General features: G+C 31.9%; 1 protein-coding gene across 1 annotated transcript in view; it reads right to left on the bottom strand.

Annotated features, from left to right (window-relative positions):
• LOC132553980 (uncharacterized) overlaps positions 1–24,901 on the bottom strand; it is a 52,679-nt gene that overhangs the window by 22,852 nt on the left and 4,926 nt on the right. Inside the window, exon 2 of the mRNA XM_060218271.1 lies at positions 9,365–9,542. Within this exon, the coding sequence (XP_060074254.1) occupies positions 9,365–9,542 (178 nt within the window). The remainder of the gene's footprint in view (positions 1–9,364; positions 9,543–24,901) is intronic.

Genomic DNA, 24,901 nt, shown 5'->3' with positions numbered 1-24,901 from the left:
GACGTCAGTAGTAGTGTCCCTGTACTGTACATTACTAGACGTCAGTAGCAGTGTCCCTGTACATCACTAGACGTCAGTAGTAGTGTCCTTGTACTGTACATCACTAGACGTCAGTAGTAGTGTCCCTGTACTGTACATCACTAGACGTCAGTAGTAGTGTCCCTGTACATCACTAGACGTCAGTAGTAGTGTCCCTGTACTGTACATCACTAGACGTCAGTAGTAGTGTCCCTGTACATCACTAGACGTCAGTAGTAGTGTCCTTGTACATCACTAGACGTCAGTAGTAGTGTCCCTGTACTGTACATCACTAGACGTCAGTAGTATTGTCCCTGTACATTACTAGACGTCAGTAGTAGTGTCCCTGTACATCACTAGTCGTCAGTAGTAGTGTCCCTGTACATCACTAGACGTCAGTAGTAGTGTCCCTGTACATCACTAGACGTCAGTAGTAGTGTCCCTGTACATTACTAGACGTCAGTAGTAGTGTCCCTGTACATTACTAGACGTCAGAAGTATTGTCCCTGTACATTACTAGACGTCAGTAGTAGTGTCCCTGTACTGGATATCTCTAGACGTCAGAAGTCAGCAACAAAAATAACATTTTAAGCTGCGATGGGAGGTAACTCCTACAAATATTTGTGAAATCTATAGATCATGATAACCATAGTTAAACGAATTATCTGTTATATAAGATTATTATTTATTCATATATTGATATTTCAATCGCTTACGTACAGAGGACATGCAAGTGATAGGCACCATTTAAAATAAATAGAGTTAAGATACAGATAGCTAAACAATGAATTAAACTAAATCAAACAGCTGTTTCCTCACTGTTGGACTCCTCAGTGATGCCAAGGGCCTAAATCTTAAATAAAAAAGGCGACTTAGGAATATCTAAAGTGATCGAAAGAAAATTGAAAATATGCATTTTAAACAGCGATTAAAACAATCCAATAGATATTGGTAGAACACAGACTAGAAAACAACATTTAAATCATTATGTGTATTGAACGTTTAAATAACTGCGTATAGTGTAATGATACAACAATCAGTACGTAACCATCAGATTATGTAACAATGTTCCATCAATGTAACAATAAATATCAGTACAGAAACAAGCCCACCTTTTCTCCTGTCCAAACCGAGCTGTTGTCGCTCCTAAATCATGTATTGCACTGTCTCACTACGGACTGGTTGTTACCACGTCAGTATTGACCACACGTATCACGAAATGCATTGTAATCTCGTTAAAACGCACATATATCTCAGAGTCTGTTAGGAGGCCTACACCGTCACGGCTTCCGTCCAGATGTCGTTACAATACACAGGTCAATTTAAATGTTAGGTTAATGTTGATCTAGTCTGAGTTATCAAAAGCTTTTTGTAATATGTCTGGAGATTTCTTGAGAAGTCAACGGGAATTTTCATTTCAATGTCACAGAAAAAACATCGATGAGTGATCTAAGCGAAACTTAATGGATATTTGATAAGCAAATAGCAACATCGTGTGTGTTTTTGGCTGGCCATGTTTGATTAGGTATCAGAAATTAATACAGTTATAAAGGACGGCATACATAGATCACAAACCTTATGTGATTTTAGCGGGAGCAGGCTTAATGTGCACGGAAGTTATATCAACACAACCAAACATGGCAAGTCGGTTCACCCCGTGCTTACCAACTTCATGTTAAATACATATTAAATAAATAAATATACAGATATAACAATAGATATGGGTGAATATAAATGCGACTGTTATATTACTGAAAAAGCACCGATAATAGAATAAATTATTAACACATCGCACTACCTTGTAGAGGATACAATGTGAGAAAATATCTCACTTCCTTGTAGAGGATACAATGTGAGAAAAGATCTCACTTCCTTGTAGAGGATACAATATGAGAAAAGATCTCACTACCTTGTAGCGGATACAATGTGAGAAAAGATCTCACTACCTTGTAGAGATACAATGTGAGAAAAGATCTCACTACCTTGTAGAGGATACAATGTGAGAAAAGATCTCACTTCCTTGTAGATGATACAATGTGAGAAAAGATCTCACTACCTTGTAGAGATACAATGTGAGAAAAGATCTCACTACCTTGTAGAGGATACAATGTGAGAAAAGATCTCACTACCTTGTAGAGATACAATGTGAGAAAAGATCTCACTACCTTGTAGAGGATACAATGTGAGAAAAGATCTCACTTCTTTGTAGAGGATACAATGTGATAAAAGATCTCACTACCTTGTAGATGATACAATGTGAGAAAAGATCTCACTACCTTGTAGAGGATACAATGTGAGAAAAGATCTCACTTCCTTGTAGATGATACAAGGTGAGAAAAGATCTCACTACCTTGTAGATGATACAATGTGAGAAAAGATCTCACTACCTTGTACATGATACAATGTGAGAAAAGATCTCACTTCCTTGTAGATGATACAATGTGAGAAAAGATCTCACTACCTGGTAGAGGATACAATGTGAGAAAAGATCTCACTACCTCGTAGAGGATACAAGGTGAGAAAAGATCTCACCACCTTGTAGAGGATACTATGTGAGAAAAGATCTCACCACCTTGTAGAGGATACAATGTGAGAAAAGACCTCACTACCTTGTAGATGATACAATGTGAGAAAAAATCTCACTTCCTTGTAGAGGATACAATGTGAGAAAAGATCTCACTTCCTTGTAGAGGATACAATGTGAGAAAAGATCTCACCACCTTGTAGAGGATACAATGTGAGAAAAGATCTCACCACCTTGTAGAGGATACAATGTGAGAAAAGTTCTCACCACCTTGTAGAGGATACAATGTGAGAAAAGATCTCACCACCTTGTAGAGGATACAATGTGAGAAAAGATCTCACCACCTTGTAGAGGATACAATGTGAGAAAAGATCTCACCACCTTGTAGAGGATACAATGTGAGAAAAGATCTCACCACCTTGTAGAGGATACAATGTGAGAAAAGATCTCACTTCCTTGTAGAGGATACAAGGTGAGAAAAGATCTCACTACCTTGTAGAGGATACAATGTGAGAAAAGATCTCACTTCCTTGTAGAGGATACAATGTGAGAAAAGATCTCACTACCTTGTAGTGGATACAAGGTGAGAAAAGATCTCACCACCTTGTAGAGGATGCAATGTGAGAAAAGATCTCATTACCTTGTAGAGGATACAATGTGAGAAAATATCTCACTTCCTTGTAGAGGATACAATGTGAGAAAAGATCTCACCACCTTGTAGAGGATACAATGTGAGAAAAGATCTCACCACCTTGTAGAGGATACAAGGTGAGAAAAGATCTCACTACCTTGTAGAGGATACAAGGTGAGAAAAGATCTCACTTCCTTGTAGAGATACAATGTGAGAAAAGATCTCACCACCTTGTAGAGGATACAATGTGAGAAATGATCTCACTTCCTTGTAGAGATACAATGTGAGAAAAGATCTCACTTCCTTGTAGAGGATACAATGTGAGAAAAGATCTCACCACCTTGTAGAGGATACAATGTGAGAAAAGATCTCACTTCCTTGTAGAGGATACAATGTGAGAAAAGATCTCACTACCTCGTAGAGGATACAAGGTGAGAAAAGATCTCACCACCTTGTAGAGGATACTATGTGAGAAAAGATCTCACCACCTTGTAGAGGATACAATGTGAGAAAAGACCTCACTACCTTGTAGATGATACAATGTGAGAAAAAATCTCACTTCCTTGTAGAGGATACAATGTGAGAAAAGATCTCACTTCCTTGTAGAGGATACAATGTGAGAAAAGATCTCACCACCTTGTAGAGGATACAATGTGAGAAAAGATCTCACCACCTTGTAGAGGATACAATGTGAGAAAAGTTCTCACCACCTTGTAGAGGATACAATGTGAGAAAAGATTTCACCACCTTGTAGAGGATACAATGTGAGAAAAGATCTCACCACCTTGTAGAGGATACAATGTGAGAAAAGATCTCACCACCTTGTAGAGGATACAATGTGAGAAAAGATCTCACCACCTTGTAGAGGATACAATGTGAGAAAAGATCTCACTTCCTTGTAGAGGATACAAGGTGAGAAAAGATCTCACTACCTTGTAGAGGATACAATGTGAGAAAAGATCTCACTTCCTTGTAGAGGATACAATGTGAGAAAAGATCTCACTACCTTGTAGTGGATACAAGGTGAGAAAAGATCTCACCACCTTGTAGAGGATGCAATGTGAGAAAAGATCTCATTACCTTGTAGAGGATACAATGTGAGAAAATATCTCACTTCCTTGTAGAGGATACAATGTGAGAAAAGATCTCACCACCTTGTAGAGGATACAATGTGAGAAAAGATCTCACCACCTTGTAGAGGATACAAGGTGAGAAAAGATCTCACTACCTTGTAGAGGATACAAGGTGAGAAAAGATCTCACTTCCTTGTAGAGATACAATGTGAGAAAAGATCTCACCACCTTGTAGAGGATACAATGTGAGAAATGATCTCACTTCCTTGTAGAGATACAATGTGAGAAAAGATCTCACTTCCTTGTAGAGGATACAATGTGAGAAAAGATCTCACCACCTTGTAGAGGATACAATGTGAGAAAAGATCTCACTTCCTTGTAGAGGATACAATGTGAGAAAAGATCTCACCACCTTGTAGAGGATACAATGTGAGAAAAGATCTCACTTCCTTGTAGAGATACAATGTGAGAAAAGATCTCACCACCTTGTAGAGGATACAATGTGAGAAAAGATCTCACTTCCTTGTAGAGATACAATGTGAGAAAAGATCTCACCACCTTGTAGAGGATACAATGTGAGAAAAGATCTCACTTCCTTGTAGAGATACAATGTGAGAAAAGATCTCACTACCTTGTAGAGGATTCAATGTGAGAAAAGATCTCACTTCCTTGTAGAGATACAATGTGAGAAAAGATCTCACTTCCTTGTAGAGATACAATGTGAGAAAAGATCTCACTACCTTGTAGAGGATACAATGTGAGAAAAGATCTCACCACCTTGTAGAGGATACAATGTGAGAAAAGATCTCACCGCCTTGTAGAGGATACAAGGTGAGAAAAGATCTCACTACCTTGTAGAGGATACAATGTGAGAAAAAGAAAAAAATACTCTCTAATCGATGCTTAATATCAAAGTACAGAACTTGATATCATTAGTCTGTATAAATGTAAAACATACCGAGCTCATTTTTATGAAATGTCAATGTTTAAGGTAACGGTCACTATATATGATATATATATTCCACAAGCTACAATAACAATATCCGTTATTTTACCAGCTTTCTCAGAGCGCTGTTGTTATTAAGATGATAAATAGGATTTTTTAAATACTTTTTACGCTAACAACAAAAATACATAAAAAAAATACCATTTTTTTCTTTTAAAGATGATAAATTACCTATGATTATCACATCAAATTATACCTGTGAGTTACGTGATGAAGATATTTATATTTTACAAACTAAACGCATTAGAACACTACAGAAAATGGCAACAGACTTACCAATGTGGATGCTACACGTCAGATACCACGTTCCTAGATATTAGACGACACACTACTCTGGTAATTATACATTATTAAACCGCGTCAGGAACATTAACGATTATGGCCCTAGAATCACCCAGCCGTAACGGCCCTGGAAACGACACTTGTCATTTGTCTAACATCCACATGGTTACATACTAAATACTTACACAATGAAGCAATGTACTGGAGAGTTTGATAGTCTTATATTTCCAAGTTAAATTGGTGAATATTTACACAAATACACAATAATTGTTCGGTTTATTGAGGAACTATCGCAAAAATTCACACAAAGTGTCAGTACTTTACGTATCTGATAAAATATAATGCACTTTGAAGGTGATTAAACGTAATAAACAGAACTTCACTTAATACAGTTTCTATTTACATCGGTTTTTTCATTACAACATTATTGAATATACTGCAAATATTGCATTTATTATACAGTATCAATGTATGTACAAAGAAATCGTCCTTGGATTTATAAACATAAAACGGAATACCAACAAATCCCTGGAGGACAAACTCCTCTTAACCAACATACAGTGATGAACAGGCAATTCAGTAAGCGTGTAAAATAACCATATCTGCATTAACTATCCAATATACCTATCAGTTCCATTAACAAAGAATTCAAAATTGTGTCGTTCAATCTTAATGGAAGAAATTGATACATCACACTACTTGTTACTATTCTCCTTTAATGACGATGGTATATGAAAATGATATAGATGTATACTAGGAATATATTCACCTACTATATTATTGTATATAGAAACAGGTCGATTAACTTTAAACAAATTGATAAACACGATCCTGAAATTTTCTATGGTTATTTGCACCACATCATCTACATTTTGTCTTTTTTTTTCGATCACTTAGGATTTTCCCAAGTCTCCTACTAGGCTTCAAAATTTAGGCCCTTAGCATCACTGACTAGTCCTAGATTGACGAAACAGCTGTATGATGTAGCATCACTGACGAGTCCTAGATTGACGAAACAGCCGTATGATGTAGCATCACTGACGAGTCCTAGATGGACGAAACAGCTGTATGATGTAGCATCACTGACGAGTCCTACAACAACGTGTGATGTAGCATCACTGACGAGTCCTAGACTGACGAAACAACCGTGTGATGTAGCATCACTGACGAGTCCTAGATTGACGAAACAACCGTGTGATGTAGCATCACTGACGAGTCCTAGATTGACGAAACAACCGTGTGATGTAGCATCACTGACGAGTCCTAGATTGACGAAACAACCGTGTGATGTAGCATCACTGACGAGTCCTAGATTGACGAAACAACCGTGTGATGTAGCATCACTGACGAGTCCTAGATTGACGAAACAACCGTGTGATGTAGCATCACTGACGAGTCCTAGATTGACGAAACAACCGTGTGATGTAGCATCACTGACGAGTCCTAGATTGACGAAACAACCGTGTGATGGAATTTGATTCATTGTCTGGCTCTAACGTATCTAACTCAAAAGTAATAAAAGGTGCTAATTATTTGTGTTTTTGTACAATCTGTGAAAACACATCCACATTGTTAACATTAGAGGAGAATTTCTTACGCTCAGAGATAAGAGAGTAGACGATAGTATCATTGCATTCCAGTTAAAAAACAATGGGCAAGCATGGTTACACAAATATTACAGCGTAACAGTTTCTCACTCTACACAGAAATTTTCATTGCATGACATATACTACAGGTACAAATTCAAACGAAGGTATCGATTGTAGAGGAAAGTGGGAGGTATGTCACAAAGGAGAAGTTCACGGGGATATCTACAGTTCTTAGGTAAGGTCTTAATTCTCTTTTATTTCAACATTACCAATGGCCTATGGAACTTTACCTATATCTGTCTATATATATATATATATTTAAAGTCAAGGGTGGATATCTTTCCACTGTACTACTACCACGTTACGTTTTTGGTTTTTTTTGGTAGGGGGAGGGGGGTATCACATAATTGTAAGTTTAACCCATTACCACATAATTGTAAATTTAAACATTACCACATAATTGTAAATTCAAACCATTACCACATAATTGTAAATTTAAACATTACCACATAATTGTAAATTTAAACATTACCACATAATTGTAAATTTAAACATTATCACATAATTGTAAATTTAAACATTACCACATAATTGTAAATTTAAACATTACCACATAATTGTAAGTCTAAACACTACCACATAGTTGTAAGTCTAAACATTACCACAAAATTGTAAGTCTAAACATTACCACATAGTTGTAAGTCTAAACATTACCACATAATTGTAAGTCTAAACATTACCACATAGTTGTAAGTCTAAACATTACCACATAGTTGTAAGTCTAAACATTACCACATAATTGTAAATTTAAACATTATCACATAATTGTAAATTCAAACCATTACCACATAATTGTAAATTTAAACATTACCACATAATTGTAAATTTAAACATTACCACATAATTGTAAATTTAAACATTATCACATAATTGTAAATTTAAACATTACCACATAATTGTAAATTAAACCATTACCACATAATTGTAAATTTAAACATTACCACATAATTGTAAATTTAAACATTACCACATAATTGTAAATTTAAACATTATCACATAATTGTAAATTTAAACATTACCACATAATTGTAAGTCTAAACACTACCACATAGTTGTAAGTCTAAACATTACCACAAAATTGTAAGTCTAAACATTACCACATAATTGTAAGTCTAAACATTACCACATAGTTGTAAGTCTAAACATTACCACATAGTTGTAAGTCTAAACATTACCACATAGTTGTAAGTCTAAACATTACCACATAATTGTAAGTCTAAACATTACCACATAGTTGTAAGTCTAAACATTACCACATAGTTGTAAGTCTAAACATTACCACATAATTGTAAGTCTAAACATTACCACATAGTTGTAAGTCTAAACATTACCACATAATTGTAAGTCTAAACATTACCACATAATTGTAAGTCTAAACATTACCACATAATTGTAAGTTTAAACATTTTAGGTTGATGATGCTGTTTTACACAGTATGTAGGTACACATGTATTACACTGTTATTTTCCCTTCATCTCCGTAAGTTGCTATTCACAAGTCTTTCGAACAATCATACACTTAATAACTTCATTTAAAGTTCTAGTACTGAATTATATTATATTTGACAGCAGTTGTGATGAAAAATATTTTTCTGACAACATATTTGAAGATATGCTGAGCAGTTTGATATAAATGTATTTGAATTCTACAATCAAATAAATGTTATGCCACTATGACAACAGATATTGAACAGGCTATTTTACAAACTATATTAGTGTGATAGTATATTATTTTCAAAACAACAGAAAATCACAGTCGTCAGAAAGCATTTCTGCATTTGCCAGGATGTCGGATGTTTCCCTATCAAACGGGATCTTTCCCAGGGCCTGTATATCTACTGCACTAAATTATGTCAACATCACTAGATGACAATAGACCATGACTGAACCGTCAATGACACTACAAGTTATGCAGCTGTGATATGATTTTTTGCTGAATATCTTCGAAATTGCAGTTTCCGAATTGTGTAGCAGCTTTAAATCAATTACTGTGTAATTTCAAACGGCCATGCTATATATAATTAATTAAATTCACACCTTTATATGCCAATTATGAAAAAGATATAGCAACAAGGTCAAATGATATTACCCACATGAAAAATACTGTCCATTTAATATGTTTATAGAACAGAGCATTTATAAGGAAAAACCTGAAGCATCACAGGACGACCAAACTACTTACCTAACATATTTGGATCACTGGTCAAATCCCCAGAGGGGTCCAGAAAATGTGGAATAGTGGAAGGAGACACGTCCTGGAGACAGAGGTTAGCGAAATACGCGTTGATAGCCTCCTGTTGGTCAGCGGCAGTAATTTTGTATTGGTCGCTGCTTGTCTTCGGACGTTGGTCAAGATACGACTGTAACAGTAAGATATGATAAGTAAAAACAATACGACAAAATCAGGATAGCAGATTTAGTATGTTGTTATATTAATTATGCCCAAAATGGGAAAATGAAAATTACATAAATAGTTTCTTTAAAGATGAATAGACGGATAAATAAATATTTTTTTGTATATATTAAAAAAATACAGTAGTGGATATCATCTTAAATCAGTCAAGAAGTGGAACAGATATACAGTGTAGTATGTACATGTTTGACAAATAATACATGTGGATACCTTATAGGACAGGACATCAAACAGCTGTTTCGTCCATATAAGACAGGACATCAAACAGCTGTTTCGTCCGTATAGGACAGGACATCAAACAGCTGTTTCGTCCGTATAGGACAGGACATCAAACAGCTGTTTCGTCCGTATAGGACAGGACATCAAACAGCTGTTTCGTCCGTATAGGACAGGACATCAAACAGCTGTTTCGTCCGTATATGACAGGACATCAAACAGCTGTGTCGTCCGTATAGGACAGGGCGTCCGTATAGGACAGGACATCAAACAGCTGTTTCGTCCGTATAGGACAGGACATCAAACAGCTGTTTCGTCCGTATAGGACAGGACATCAAACAGCTGTTTCGTCCGTATAGGACAGGGAATCAAACAGCTGTTTCGTCCGTATAGGACAGGACATCAAACAGCTGTTTCGTCCATATAGGACAGGATCTTACATGCGGAAATGTTCTAATTATTTGTAATATATTTGTAATCTGCACCTTATACTTATATATTCCGAAATACATTAAGAATATTTTCAATAATAGTACATTTTTGTTCCACTGAGGACAAGTAAACAAAACTGTGCGATTTGATTAAATGTTTTCTTTGTCAACAAATGTAAAAAAAAAACATACAAAGTCTACACCAGGTTATTTTAAGGTAACGGTAATGGAACCAGGGACCCTGGTTAATGATTGGTATATATGTTATGATAATAATCAAACAAAAGTGATTGTTTATGAAAGATTTTCGTGTCGATATATATGTGTATTTTATTGATTTATTACGTATTGATTATCCCATGGTGTACATTGTAATGTTGATTGCTATTTTACATTCGGAAACTCACGGGACTGGCCATTAAAATGTGGGCTTTGTACAAACATATATTTATCCTGAGGGATGGTATTGAACAATACATTAAAAATATGACAGAGTGTTTTTTGCTTTTCAAGTTATCGATCAGATGTCTTTGGAGATTTGTTATGTTATTTATGAAAATATCAGATCAGGAAAACAGAAATGGTTGATGTCATAACAAAGCAAAACATCGCTATAGTAAAGACTTAAGATAGAAGTCTGAGGCTACAGTTCAGTCGAGATCCGTCACATTGTCTTACATCTGATGAGAGTGTGTCCGCCAGATGATTCTATTTATGCCTGTTGGATGTTTGAGTGTGTGGATCACTTTGAATTTTTCATTAAATTCTCTCCGATCACTATCTTATCATTAATCAGACTTGTTTGAGAAGGCCAGGTAGAATTAAAACCCGAGCAGATATCGGGTAGCGTAAACAGAAATAATTTTACATACAACATATAATTACTGGAATTTATAATTAGTTGCTCGTGCTCGGTGACATACCGGAGTAGTTATGACATATAATTACTCAATTAACCCTAATAGTGCCTGACTTTCCCATTTGGAAACGAATTAGAATCACCTAATACTTACAAGGAATGACCCGATATCTCAATTTGTTCGCACTCTTTGTCAAAAGAAGTGACCTGTTTACAAAATCGTGTCATACCTAGTGAATTATAAGGCGAACTTCTAAAAGAATAGTCAGTATAGAAAAACCTCGGTATGCCGAGTTTGTTTGTAACGGAGATGGAAGTGAGGTAGCTTGTGGCAGGGAAACATACTCTGACAACCACACGTTGTTGCCCCTTGTCAAGTTAACTAGACATTTTATAATATCGTTGGGTGGTTTACCAATTATCAGTCCTTAGGGTTTACTGATTCACTTTCAAATAAACCTTTAGTCAAGTATGATTTCCAATATTTGCTTGGCGTCAATCTTGTAAATTGATGGTGTATTTTAAATCGTAATCCAGTCGCTAAATACACATATGTTTTGTAATATAATTGAAAATCTATTTGTTATTTGAGCAGTTCTGTTATAACGTGTCTGTGTAAGATTCTTCATATAAACTTCAACAAATATAAGTAGAACATTTAATATTTTGTTGAATGTTTTATGGCTAGAAAAAACACCTTATCATACTACTGAAAAAAATAAAATATACTGTACACTGACACCTTAAAATATACTGTAAAAAAAAAAACCCCTTAAAATATACTGTACACTGATAAAAAACACCCTTAAAATATACTGTACACTGATAAAAAAACCCCTTAAAATATACTGTACACTGATAAAAAAACACCCTTAAAATATACTGTACAATAAAAAAACCCCTTAAAATATACTGTACACTGATAAAAAAACATTAAAATATACTGTACACTGAAAAAAACCCCTTAAAATATACTGTACACTGATAAAAAAAACTTCAAATATACTGTACACTGATAAAAAAACATGAAATATACTGTACACTGATAAAAAAAAACCCTTAAAATATACTGTACACTGATAAAAAAACAGGAAATATACTGTACACTGATAAAAAAACCCCTTAAAATATACTGTACACTGATAAAAAAAAATATACCCCTTAAAAAATACTGTACACTGATAAAAAAACCTTAAAATATACTGTACACTGATAAAAAAAACCCCTTAAAATATACTGTACACTGATAAAAAAAAAATATACAAAATATACTGTACACTGATAAAAAAACTTAAAATATACTGTACACTGATAAAAAAACACCTTAAAATATACTGTACACTGATAAAAAAACCCCTTAAAATATACTGTACACTGATAAAAAAACATTAAAATATACTGTACACTGATAAAAAAACACCTTAAAATATACTGTACACTGACAAAAACATGAAATATACTGTACACTGACAAAAACATGAAATATACTGTACACTGATAAAAAAAAAACCCTTAAAATATACCGTACACTGATAAAAAAACCCCTTAAAATATGCTGTACACTGATTAAAAAACTTCAAATATACTGTACACTGATAAAAAAAACCCTTAAAATATACTGTACACTGATAAAAACATGAAATATACTGTACACTGATAAAAAAACTTCAAATATACTGTACACTGATAAAAAAAAATATACTGTACACTGATAAAAAACCCCTTAAAATATACTGTACACTGATAAAAAAACCCCTTAAAATATACTGTACACTGATAAAAAAAACCCCTTAAAATATACTGTACACTGATAAAAAAAACCCTTAAAATATACTGTACACTGATAAAAAAAAAATATACATTAAATATACTGTACACTGATAAAAAAAAACCCTTAAAATATACTGTACAAATATACTGTACACTGATAAAAAAAAATATACCCCTTAAAATATACTGTACACTGATAAAAAAAAATATACTGTACACTGATTAAAAAACTTAAAATATACTGTACAAAAACTGATATACTGTAAAAAAAAACTTCAAATATACTGATAAAAAAACCCCTTATATACTGTACACTGATAAAAAAACACCTGTACACTGATAAAAAAACATCAAATATACTGTACACTGATAAAAAAAACCCCTTAAAATATACTGTAACTGATATAAATATACTGTACACTGATAAAAAAACATTAAATATACTGTACACTGATAAAAAAACATGAAATATACTGTACACTGATAAAAATATACTGTACACTGATAAAAAAAACATGAAATATACTGTACACTGATAAAAAAAAACATTAAAATATACTGTACACTGATAAAAAAACATGAAATATACTGTACACTGATAAAAAAAAATATACTGTACACTTAAAATATACTGTACACTGATAAAAAAAAATATACTGTACACTTAAAATATACTGTACACTGATAAAAAAAAAAAAAAATATACCTGAAATATACTGTACACTGATAAAAACATGAAATAAAAACATGAAATATACTGTACACTGACAAAAACATGAAATATACTGTACACTGATAAAAAAAACTTCAAATATACTGTACACTGATTAAAAAACTTCAAATATACTGTACACTGATAAAAACATGAAATATACTGTACACTGACAAAAACATGAAATATACTGTACACTGATAAAAACATGAAATATACATGAAATATACTGTACACTGATAAAAAAAACACTTAAAAAAAACATATATACTGTACTGTACACTGATAAAAAAATGAAATATACTGTACACTGATAAAAAAAACATATATACTGTACACTGATAAAAAAAAACATGAAATATACTGTACAAAGATAAAAACATGAAATATACTGTACACTGATAAAAAAAAATGAAATATACTGTACACTGATAAAAAACATGAAACATACTGTACACTGATAAAAAAACATGAAATATACTGTACACTGATAAAAAAAAATATACTGAAATATACTGTACACTGATAAAAAAACATGAAATATACTGTACACTGATAAAAAAACATAAATATACTGTACACTGATAAAAAAACTTAAAATATACTGTACACTGATAAAAAAACTGTACAATATACTGTACACTGATAAAAAAAACTATATACTGTACACTGATAAAAAAAAAAAAAACTTCAAATATACTGTACACTGATAAAAACATGAAATATACTGTACACTGATAACATGAGTTACTGTACACTGATAAAAAAAAATACACACTGAAAAAAAAACATATACTGTACACTGATAAAAAAAACATTCAAATATACTGTACACTGATAAAAACATGAAATATACTGTACACTGATAAAAACATGAAATATACTGTACACTGATAAAAAAAATATATACTGTACACTGATAAAAAAAAACATGAAATATACTGTAAATGAAATATACTGTACACTGATAAAAAAATTCAAATATACTGTACACTGATAAAAAAACATGAAATATACTGTACACTGATAAAAAAAAATATACTGTACACTGATGAAATATAACACTGATAAAAAAACTTCAAATATACTGTACACTGATAAAAAAAAACATATATACTGTACACTGATAAAAACATGAAATATACTGTACACTGATAAAAAAAACTTCAAATATACTGTACACTGATAAAAAAAAACATGAAATATACTGTACACTGATAAAAACATGAAATATACTGTACACTGACAAAAACATGAAATATACTGTACACTGATAAAAAAAAACTTCAAATATACTGTACACTGATAAAAAACATGAAATATACTGTACACTGACAAAAACATGAAATATACTGTACACTGATAAAAACATAAATATACTGTACACTGATAAAAAAAATGAAATATACTGTACACTGATAAAAAAAAACTTCAAAATATACTGTACACTGATAAAAAACATATATACTGTACACTGATAAAAAAATGAAATATACTGTACACTTAAAATATATACTGTACACTGATAAAAAAAACATGAAATATACTGTACACTGATAAAAAAACATGAAAAAACATATACTGTACACTGATAAAAACATGAAATATACTGTACAATATACTGTACACTGATAAAAAAATTCAAATATACTGTACACTGATAAAAAAAAAAAACATGAAATATACTGTACACTGATAAAAAAATATATACTGTACACTGATAAAAAAACAAAAACTGAAATATACTGTACACTGATAAAAAAAATATACTGTACACTGATAAAAACATATATACTGTACACTGATACAAAACATGAAATATACTGATAATAAAAAAAACATGAAATATACTGTACACTGATAAAAATGAAATATACTGTACACTGATAAAAAAAACTTCAAATATACTGTACACTGATAAAAAATGAAATATACTGAAAAAAACACTGATAAAAAAAACATGAAATATACTGTACACTGATAAAAAAAACATGAAATATAACATGAAATATACTGTACACTGACTGTACACTGATAAAAAAAACATGAAATATACTGTACACTGACAAAAACATGAAATATACTGTACACTGATAAAAACATGAAATATACTGTACACTGACAAAAACATGAAATATACTGTACACTGACAAAAACATGAAATATACTGTACACTGATAAAAACATGAAATATACTGTACACTGATAAAAAAAAATATACTTCAAATATAAAAAAAACTGTACACTGATAAAAAAAAATATACATGAAATATACTGTACACTGATAAAAAAACATGAAATATACTGTACACTGATAAAAACATGAAATATACTGTACACTGATAAAAAAACATGAAATATACTGTACACTGATAAAAAACATGAAATATACTGTACACTGATAAAAAACATGAAATATACTGTACACTGATAAAAAAATGAAATATACTGTACACTGATAAAAAACTTCAAATATACTGTACACTGATAAAAACATGAAATATACTGTACACTGATTAAAAAACATGAAATATACTGTACACTGATTAAAAAACATGAAATATACTGTACACTGACAAAAACATGAAATATACTGTACACTATACTGTACACTGATAAAAAATGAAATATACTGTACACTGATAACACTGATAAAAAAAATTCAATATACTGTACACTGATAAAAACATGAAATATACTGTACACTGATAAAACATGAAATATACTGTACACTGATAAAAAAAACACCTTAAAATATACTGTACACTGATAAAAAAAAACCCTTAAAATATACTGTACACTGATTAAAAAACTTCAAATATACTGTACACTGATAAAAAAAACCCCTTAAAATATACTGTACACTGATAAAAAAAACATGAAATATACTGTACATGAAATATACTGTACACTGATAAAAAAAACATGAAATATACTGTACACTGATAAAAAAATGAAATATACTGTACACTGATAAAAAAAAATATACATGAAATATACTGTACACTGATAAAAAAACATGAAATATACTGTACACTGATAAAAAAAAATATACTGAAATATACTGTACACTGATAAAAAAATTCAAATATACTGTACACTGATAAAAAAACATGAAATATACTGTACACTGATAAAAAACATAAATATACTGTACACTGATAAAAACATGTACACTGATAAAAAAACATGAAATATACTGTACACTGATTAAAAAAGCTTCAAATATACTGTACACTGATAAAAAAACATGAAATATACTGTACACTGATAAAAACATGAAATATACTGTACACTGATAAAAACATGAAATATACTGTACACTGATAAAAACATGAAATATACTGTACACTGATAAAAAAACTTCAAATATACTGTACACTGATAAAAAAACATACTGTACACTGATAAAAAAATGAAATATACTGTAACTGATATAAAAACAACTTCAAATATACTGTACACTGATAAAAAAAATATACATGAAATATACTGTACACTGATAAAAAAATACTACAAAAACATAAATATACTGTACACTGTAAATATACTGTACACTGATAAAAAAAACATGAAATATACTGTACACTGATAAAAAAACTTCAAATATACTGTACACTGATAAAAAAAACTTCAAATATACTGTACACTGATAAAAAAAACTGAAATATACTGTACACTGATAAAAAAAACATGAAATATACTGTACACTGATAAAAAAATGAAATATACTGTACACTGATAAAAAATGAAATATACTGTACACTGATAAAATACTGTAATAAAAAATGAAATATACTTCAAAATATACTGTACACTGATAAAAAACTTCAAATATACTGTAAAATATACTGTACACTGATAAAAAATGAAATATACTGTACACTGAAAAAACATGAAATATACTGTACACTGATAAAAAAAACATGAAATATACTACACTGATGTAAATATACTGTACACTGATAAAAACAAACTTCAAATATACTGTACACTGATAAAAAAATTCAAATATACTGTACACTGATAAAAAAAAATATACATGAAATATACTGTACACTGATAAAAACATGAAATATACTGTACACTGATAAAAACATTAAATATACTGTACACTGATAAAAAAAACTGAAATATACTGTACACTGATAAAAAAAACCCTTAAAATATACTGTACACTGATAAAAACATGAAATATACTGTACACTGATAAAAAAACTTCAAATATACTGTACACTGATAAAAAAACATTCAAATATACTGTACACTGATAAAAAAACACTGAAATATACTGTACACTGATAAAAAAAATGAAATATACTGTACACTGATAAAAAAATGAAATATACTGTACACTGATAAAAAAAACCCTTAAAATATACTGTACACTGATAAAAAAAACCCTTAAAATATAATGTACACTGATAAAAAAAACTTCAAATATACTATATACTGTACACTGATAAAAAAACATGAAATATACTGTACACTGATAAAAAAACATGAAATATACTGTACACTGACAAAAACATGAAATATACTGTACACTGATAAAAACATGAAATATACTGTACACTGATTAAAAAACTTCAAATATACTGTACACTGATAAAAAACTTCAAATATACTGTACACTGATAAAAAAAACCTTAAAATATACTGTACACTGACAAAAACATGAAATATACTGTACACTGATAAAAAAACATGAAATATACTGTACACTGATAAAAAAATGAAAATATACTGTACACTGATAAAAAAAATACATGAAATATACTGTACACTGATAAAAACATGAAATATACTGTACACTGATAAAAAACTTGAAATATACTGTACACTGATAAAAAAACTGAAATATAAAAAAACAAAAAAAAACATGAAATATACTGTACACTGATAAAAAACTTCAAATATACTGTACACTGATAAAAAACTTCAAATATACTGTACACTGATAAAAAACTTCAAATATACTGTACACTGATAAAAGACTTAAGATTTACTGTACACTAGGACATAAACGAAGATGTGGGGTTCCTAACATACAGATTACCCGCTTGACGTGGAATCGATACAGGTGATGTGACATCATAATATCTGTAGGGGTCAAGGTCTGATACGTGACGACCGACATATGTATGCTTCGGAATAAATCGATGTCCGGTATGTAGAATTGTGAAAGTGGGCTTATTCAGAAAATCGACCCAATATCTGTTTATTAGTCAGATATTAGTCTTACTGGTGGATTACGATGTCTGCAGGGGGTTTCTATAAAGGTACATTACGTCAGCATTTCACCAGATTTTAGCGGCGGTCATTAATCACTGGTAATTTCTTGTGTTTTTCGTTGATAATTTATATTGACCGATGGTAACAAAATTCTAAACATTCGGAATCAGCTCTATTACATACCGTTAATAATAGTATTTTAATGAAAATGATCATAGCCTTAAAGTTGCAACTGCATTCCAATATTATCTTTACGCTGGAAATTGATATAATACTTCAGTGAGTAAGTTGAGGAAATAAGGCCATATTTATTAATCAATAGACGCATTTTCTCACCTTTGAACTCTTTAGTAATATACAAATACTGCATATATTTCATGTTAGTCTTCATATCATGTCAGTTTGATATTTTATAGAAATCAAATTTTCCTATCATTGCCTCAGCAGAGAAAGAAATTGGATAAAAATTCTCAAAACTCCCAATATTTGTAAGAATTGAAATGCTCAATTTCTTATTCAAAGCAATATCTCTGGTTTGGCGGTCTATAATCCAAAAATACCTTATTCGATTCATAACGATAACACCGCATTAGAACGTGAGGCCAGCGGGATTGAGTCATTCCGATATCGTCATAATTGTGACTCAGAAAACAGCTATGATACTGGGATTAGTTGATATAAAGGATTAGTAGTAGATAAAACGTTGTCTCCATTGAGAGTCTAAATACTGCGAAGTTTATTATTGTGGGGGATTAGATGTGATAAGAGTTTGTTGAGACGACGTAACACAGCCTATATGATACACGATGGTTATCAATATACTGTTACTGTATTACAGTTCTGTCAGAGTTTCTCGGTAAAATCATGGTTAATTGGAATCAGAGTATCAACGACTTAGATCTGAGTTGACAATGAGGAAAAAAGAACGTGTAAATATTTCCTTTGTTCTCATTTTGCCATAGATTATTGCATTTGAGTCTGGATTATGTTCAGATGTTGGTATTTTTGTTGCATTGAATTAAAATTTATTTTTCACTTAGTGGTGGGCTTTTGTGTAATTATGTCTTTTTAAAGCAACACATATTTACTTTTACGAAAGATCACGTTCTGTCACCACGAAAGGTAAAATAATTACAGTGAAACAGAACTCTATAGAAATCCTGAATCGAGGTTCTTTTTTGTGTAAATCAGAATGTTTCTTAAGATTGGATGTGTTAAGTTTATATTTCAACAATATCATTCCTGATACAAACTTATCTGTGATTCGTGTTTTAAAATGGACAAAAGAGTCCTTGTATTCAGTATAGATTGGTTGGGAACAGATATAAAAGGAAATAGGTCATGTTTGAATCACCATGCTGTTCATGTTCATTATACATAGGGATAACCTTGAAGTACACGAAAGTTTTACAAATCCAACACTTTCATTGAGATATGTTTATAAAGTCAGTGACATATGATCTTCAAATTTTGAACTATATAAAAGGTTGTATAATGTATGATGTCAAAATAGAAGTACACGGTGTACAGATTTTATAACGTGAGGATAAAAAATCTAAGACATCGATTATAGGGGAAGAAGTCATATAAACCGTTGATTATTCTGTATATCTATGCTTTGTGCTTGTGTTAACGAACAACAACAATATGTGTTAACATTTATATCTGTAAGACACGGTACTGCTTTAAGTCACCTAAGTATCATCTTATCCTTTTCACTAAATAACGTCATACTTGTAGCAGTGAAGATGACAATGGTACAAAGTCACAATGGTTGTCTATATTACTTATCTTAGTTTAAATTAGTACTAAACGAAAACAATAATTATGATATATATGTAGCGCTTTAAATGGTTTGTTGGAGAGAAAAAAATAAAGAAAAACGGTTCAGTTATCATCATTGTTTTTACAATCGATTAATCGACCGTTGGAAAGTCGACTAAGCTGGCTCCTAACAAGGCGTTTCTTTTACGTACAACGGTCAATGTCCATTCTTGTGTGTTACTAGGTAACTAAACTTATATAATCGAACACCCTTTTTATCACCAATACCTCTGTCGGGTGAATATACATATATGACAGTAAGCCAATGGTTGTGTCTTTGGGTAAGAATCTTTACACTTATTGCTTGGTTTGGTATTCGAATGGCCTCTTGTATGTTGTTCAGTGAAGCAGCCGAAAAAAGGAAACTCAAGGTCAAAATGTAAGTATGTACGTTTGACCAGTGCCTTTTTGCAAGTTTTTATCTTATTTCATCGAAAATCCCTATTCCAGTGTGTTCAAATATGTAGCAAAAATTAACACCGCTAGATTCAGTCGTGTAGACATCACAGATGAAAAAAACATGGACGCAGCGACCCTTTCTTCTATATTGGAAGGACATGGCACCATATATGTAGCTTAATTACATTCTTTTTAATATCTATCAGTATAATTATGCCGGTAACGAAGTACAGAGCTATAAAATTATGATGATAGTAATAAAAATATCCTTTATTTCCCACTGATGTCGACACAAATTGACTCTTATGTAAAAATCTACAGAGAATATATAATGTCCCTTGGAGTCACGACGCCGTTTCACCTTGACATCCTGTGGCACCATCTCATGTATATATCAATATATATTGATCGCAGGTGTATCGTTTTTGCTAACTTGCATTTCCCGATATTTTGTGCTCCGCTGGTCTGTGAAGAGTTATACCAACCTTACCGAGTACATAGAATGTGATCAGACAAGACACAGTATGTGTTTACCAAAGCTGTACAGTGCAGTAGTTTACAACACAAAGCGAAGCGTTTGAAGCCAGGAACGTAGATGTATGTTAATTTTCCAACCAAGTGAAAATATCCATTTTATTTCAAATCTCTGTATTCTTAATTTCCGCTTTACTCTATTACTGTCATGTAAAACAGTAGTTACTTCAGCTTTGTCAGCCATTGTCCGAATTTACACCGTTAGATGCGTAATTGATTTGTAGCCGATTTTCAAAATCAATATTTCTTCCCTTTTTGATCAAATGCTTAAATGCCATTACACGAATGGTTACATAAGTACATTCTAACAGGGACCATGGACTTCCTGTCAAAGACCTGTTCAACAAATTGGCCATGGTGCAATGCATAGCTGTCAGACCTTGAGCTATCTGACCACTGCATTTTTTCTTTGTAACATGAGACTACATATCGATCATTAGGACAAACTTCAAGTGTCAAAGACAAATCTATTTATTTACCACATTCAAATGATATGGTTTTAGAAGCACTCATTTGCTAGGTACATGAGATTTTGATTGATTTAAAGCGAATTTTTTAAATACGTATACCAGACAATTAAAGCATAGAAATTTGTCTATAGAAAGTTAAAAAAAAATCGGGTGTGCAAATCATTATCTAAACAAACGTTATACTGACTTGTAAGCAAACCCAGACTAGCTCAACAACTCAATGTCGGAAGACGTAAGGCTAAAATATCGACCAAAATTATCTACTGACAAACCGGTGATTAAAGCACAGAGAGTATAAGATTAGTGTCCGACAACAATGTCAGTCTCATAAAAACCTTAGTCATCTCATGACAATTTGAGTCTAATCCAAGCAATACAAAACTTTTAAAATTGAAAAATCACCGAATACGCCACACTTTATATTGCACCTTGAACATTTTTTATCGCATCATGATGACATCGTAATTTCCCCATAGGTTCATGAAGTCGTTGTATTTGTTTTGTATGCTATCTACCACAAGTCGATATAAGTGAAGGAAACTAAAATACATGTGCTGGGAACATGTACTTGAATACCGAAACGACTGCGACAGAAAAATGTTAGTGGAAAAGAAGGAGTGTGACTATCAAAAAATAGAAAATTCAAACAAAACCATTGTTTTTCAATCAACACATCATTTACACTTGTTCATATCTGAAAGAGACATTAAACGATTTGGCCATGTCATTGCTCCCACTGCTCCTGAGCTCGTATGGAGATCCAACAAGACATTAATTAAAAGTCAAATGTTCGAATTTCCAGAACCACAAGTTTTGGTGTTAAGACATAAAGCATAGGTTCAATCTGTTTTCAAGAAAAATAGTAACACCATAAATTTTGTTCCCTCCAGAGAACGTTTTATACAGATATATTGTAATTCGGAGTATTTAAATAGATGAAACTTTCGGTTATTTTAACAATATTTATTGTGAAGCGAGTTGTAATGATATCAATGTTGTGGTTTAACAATGTAAATATTGATAGGGCGAGCACTTTTGGTGTATGTTATGTAGAACCGAAATGGCCGAGGCATGTTGAGTATAAAAATAAACATTTTATTGTATGTTAATGTTCTAATCCTTTCGACAGAAGGTGTTGGTTGTTAGAATGATCACGATTAGAGTTTAAATGGTGACATGTACACGTCATATATTGACGTTTCTGACATCAAATACGATAAATGCCTGTTAAAGTACGCCATAATCACAATGTATGTATAAAACCCATAAAACACAGTTTTAAGATCTTATACAAAGTAAGTTAACGTTGACATAACGAAATTCTTCAAACGGTATAAACGTTTGATCTATTTCTGAAGGCGTGCTTCGCTAATTATAGTACTGGTCGTTCCCTAAACAATTTACAAATATTGGTTTAGATAAAGATTATACCACATTGATTTCTACATTTAAAAGTCGTTTTTGTGTATTTATGATGATGTATATAACATGTTCGAGTAGACGTTGAAATGCTATTAAAACTATCATTTACACTGGTGAAGAGATCGTATCTTTTTACAAAGTGATATTTTAAGTTGTTTACCTCACCAAGGTGTAGGATAAGAGTAAGGACTTCAATTTCCCTATTGTAGATTTTGCATTTCTGGACAGCAACATTGCTGCTTCCCTTACCTATGGTGTTTACATATCGCAGTTGATATTCAGGGGCATATTCCAAACTGCTGGACAAACTCATAACACTGGATTTCAACAGATGCAGATTGATGAAAATTAAGTATTACAGTCTTTATAGTGATCTCATTGAGAAATTCTTTTTTTCTTTGTGCGATACGAAGTAAGACATGTTTGATGTTCGTTAGTTTGCCTATTTGTTTGAAAACGTAATAATAATCACTTGTATTTACCAAGGTTTGCTTGCCGGATGTTGTCGATGAAGAAAAAGACGCTTACTATTCTGGAACACTTGGTCTTATTCTTCATGTACTTTTTCCGAAATCTCCGTGTAATTATTTCTTTTGTTCATATTTTGCCCTAGTTTTATTCAGCAACATTCAAACTTGTAAGTGTAAAGTATGAACGAAAGAAAGAATATGTTTGAAAAGCACAAGGACAATTATACCAGTTGTTCAGAAAGGGTTCACCGACAACCCTCGCCCTGCAAATTTTGTTAAGTCTAAGAGAAGGCAACCTGTAACAGTATCTGTTTATGTAACATTATTTCCCCGGCTACAACAAAATGAAAATTACATGGTCAAAAAAGGTCTTGTGACAAGGAACAAAGAGGCCAGATATGAAAGCCATATTTATTACGATGCAATAGTTATGGCCAATGTTAAAATTGTTTAGATATAGGTCAAATGTCATGGTCAAGGTCACATTATCCAAAATTTTTATACCACCGGAAAGGTCTTTTCACAAGGAACACACATGCCAAATATGAGAGCCATACCTCTTTCGATCCGGGACAATACAAATGAGATTCAATTTAGTGACAACAGAATCAGCAAACATACAGAAAACATCGAAGACATCAAAGTTCCTACTAAACAAGGGGGTGTATTTTATAGTCTTAACCTGGAGTTTAATCTAGTATCAATCCCAACTCCATTCAAAATATTTCTCAGTCATCTAGTTAAAACTTTCTGGTACCATCACAATTGTAGTGACGTCAGTCATGGGTCCAGACCTAACGAAGCGAATACGCCTTTAGTAAGCAATACCCACTGACCTGTGATATCTTGTAATGGAAATTAGTATATTCACCAATACGTGAACAAAAGGTCAACTGTTTACGAAAATGACTTTTACTTGTCACATAATTAATTGAAAATATTTACTTGGTATTGTATTGAAGCC

The sequence above is a fragment of the Ylistrum balloti genome, unplaced genomic scaffold (genome assembly GCF_031769215.1).
Source record: "Ylistrum balloti isolate Yb309-2 unplaced genomic scaffold, AGI_CSIRO_Ybal_v1 Utg369640, whole genome shotgun sequence".
In the NCBI taxonomy this organism is placed as follows: Eukaryota; Metazoa; Mollusca; class Bivalvia; order Pectinida; family Pectinidae; genus Ylistrum; species Ylistrum balloti.
Note: the sequence above shows the minus strand (reverse complement) of the source record. Positions and strands in the feature narration are given on the sequence as shown.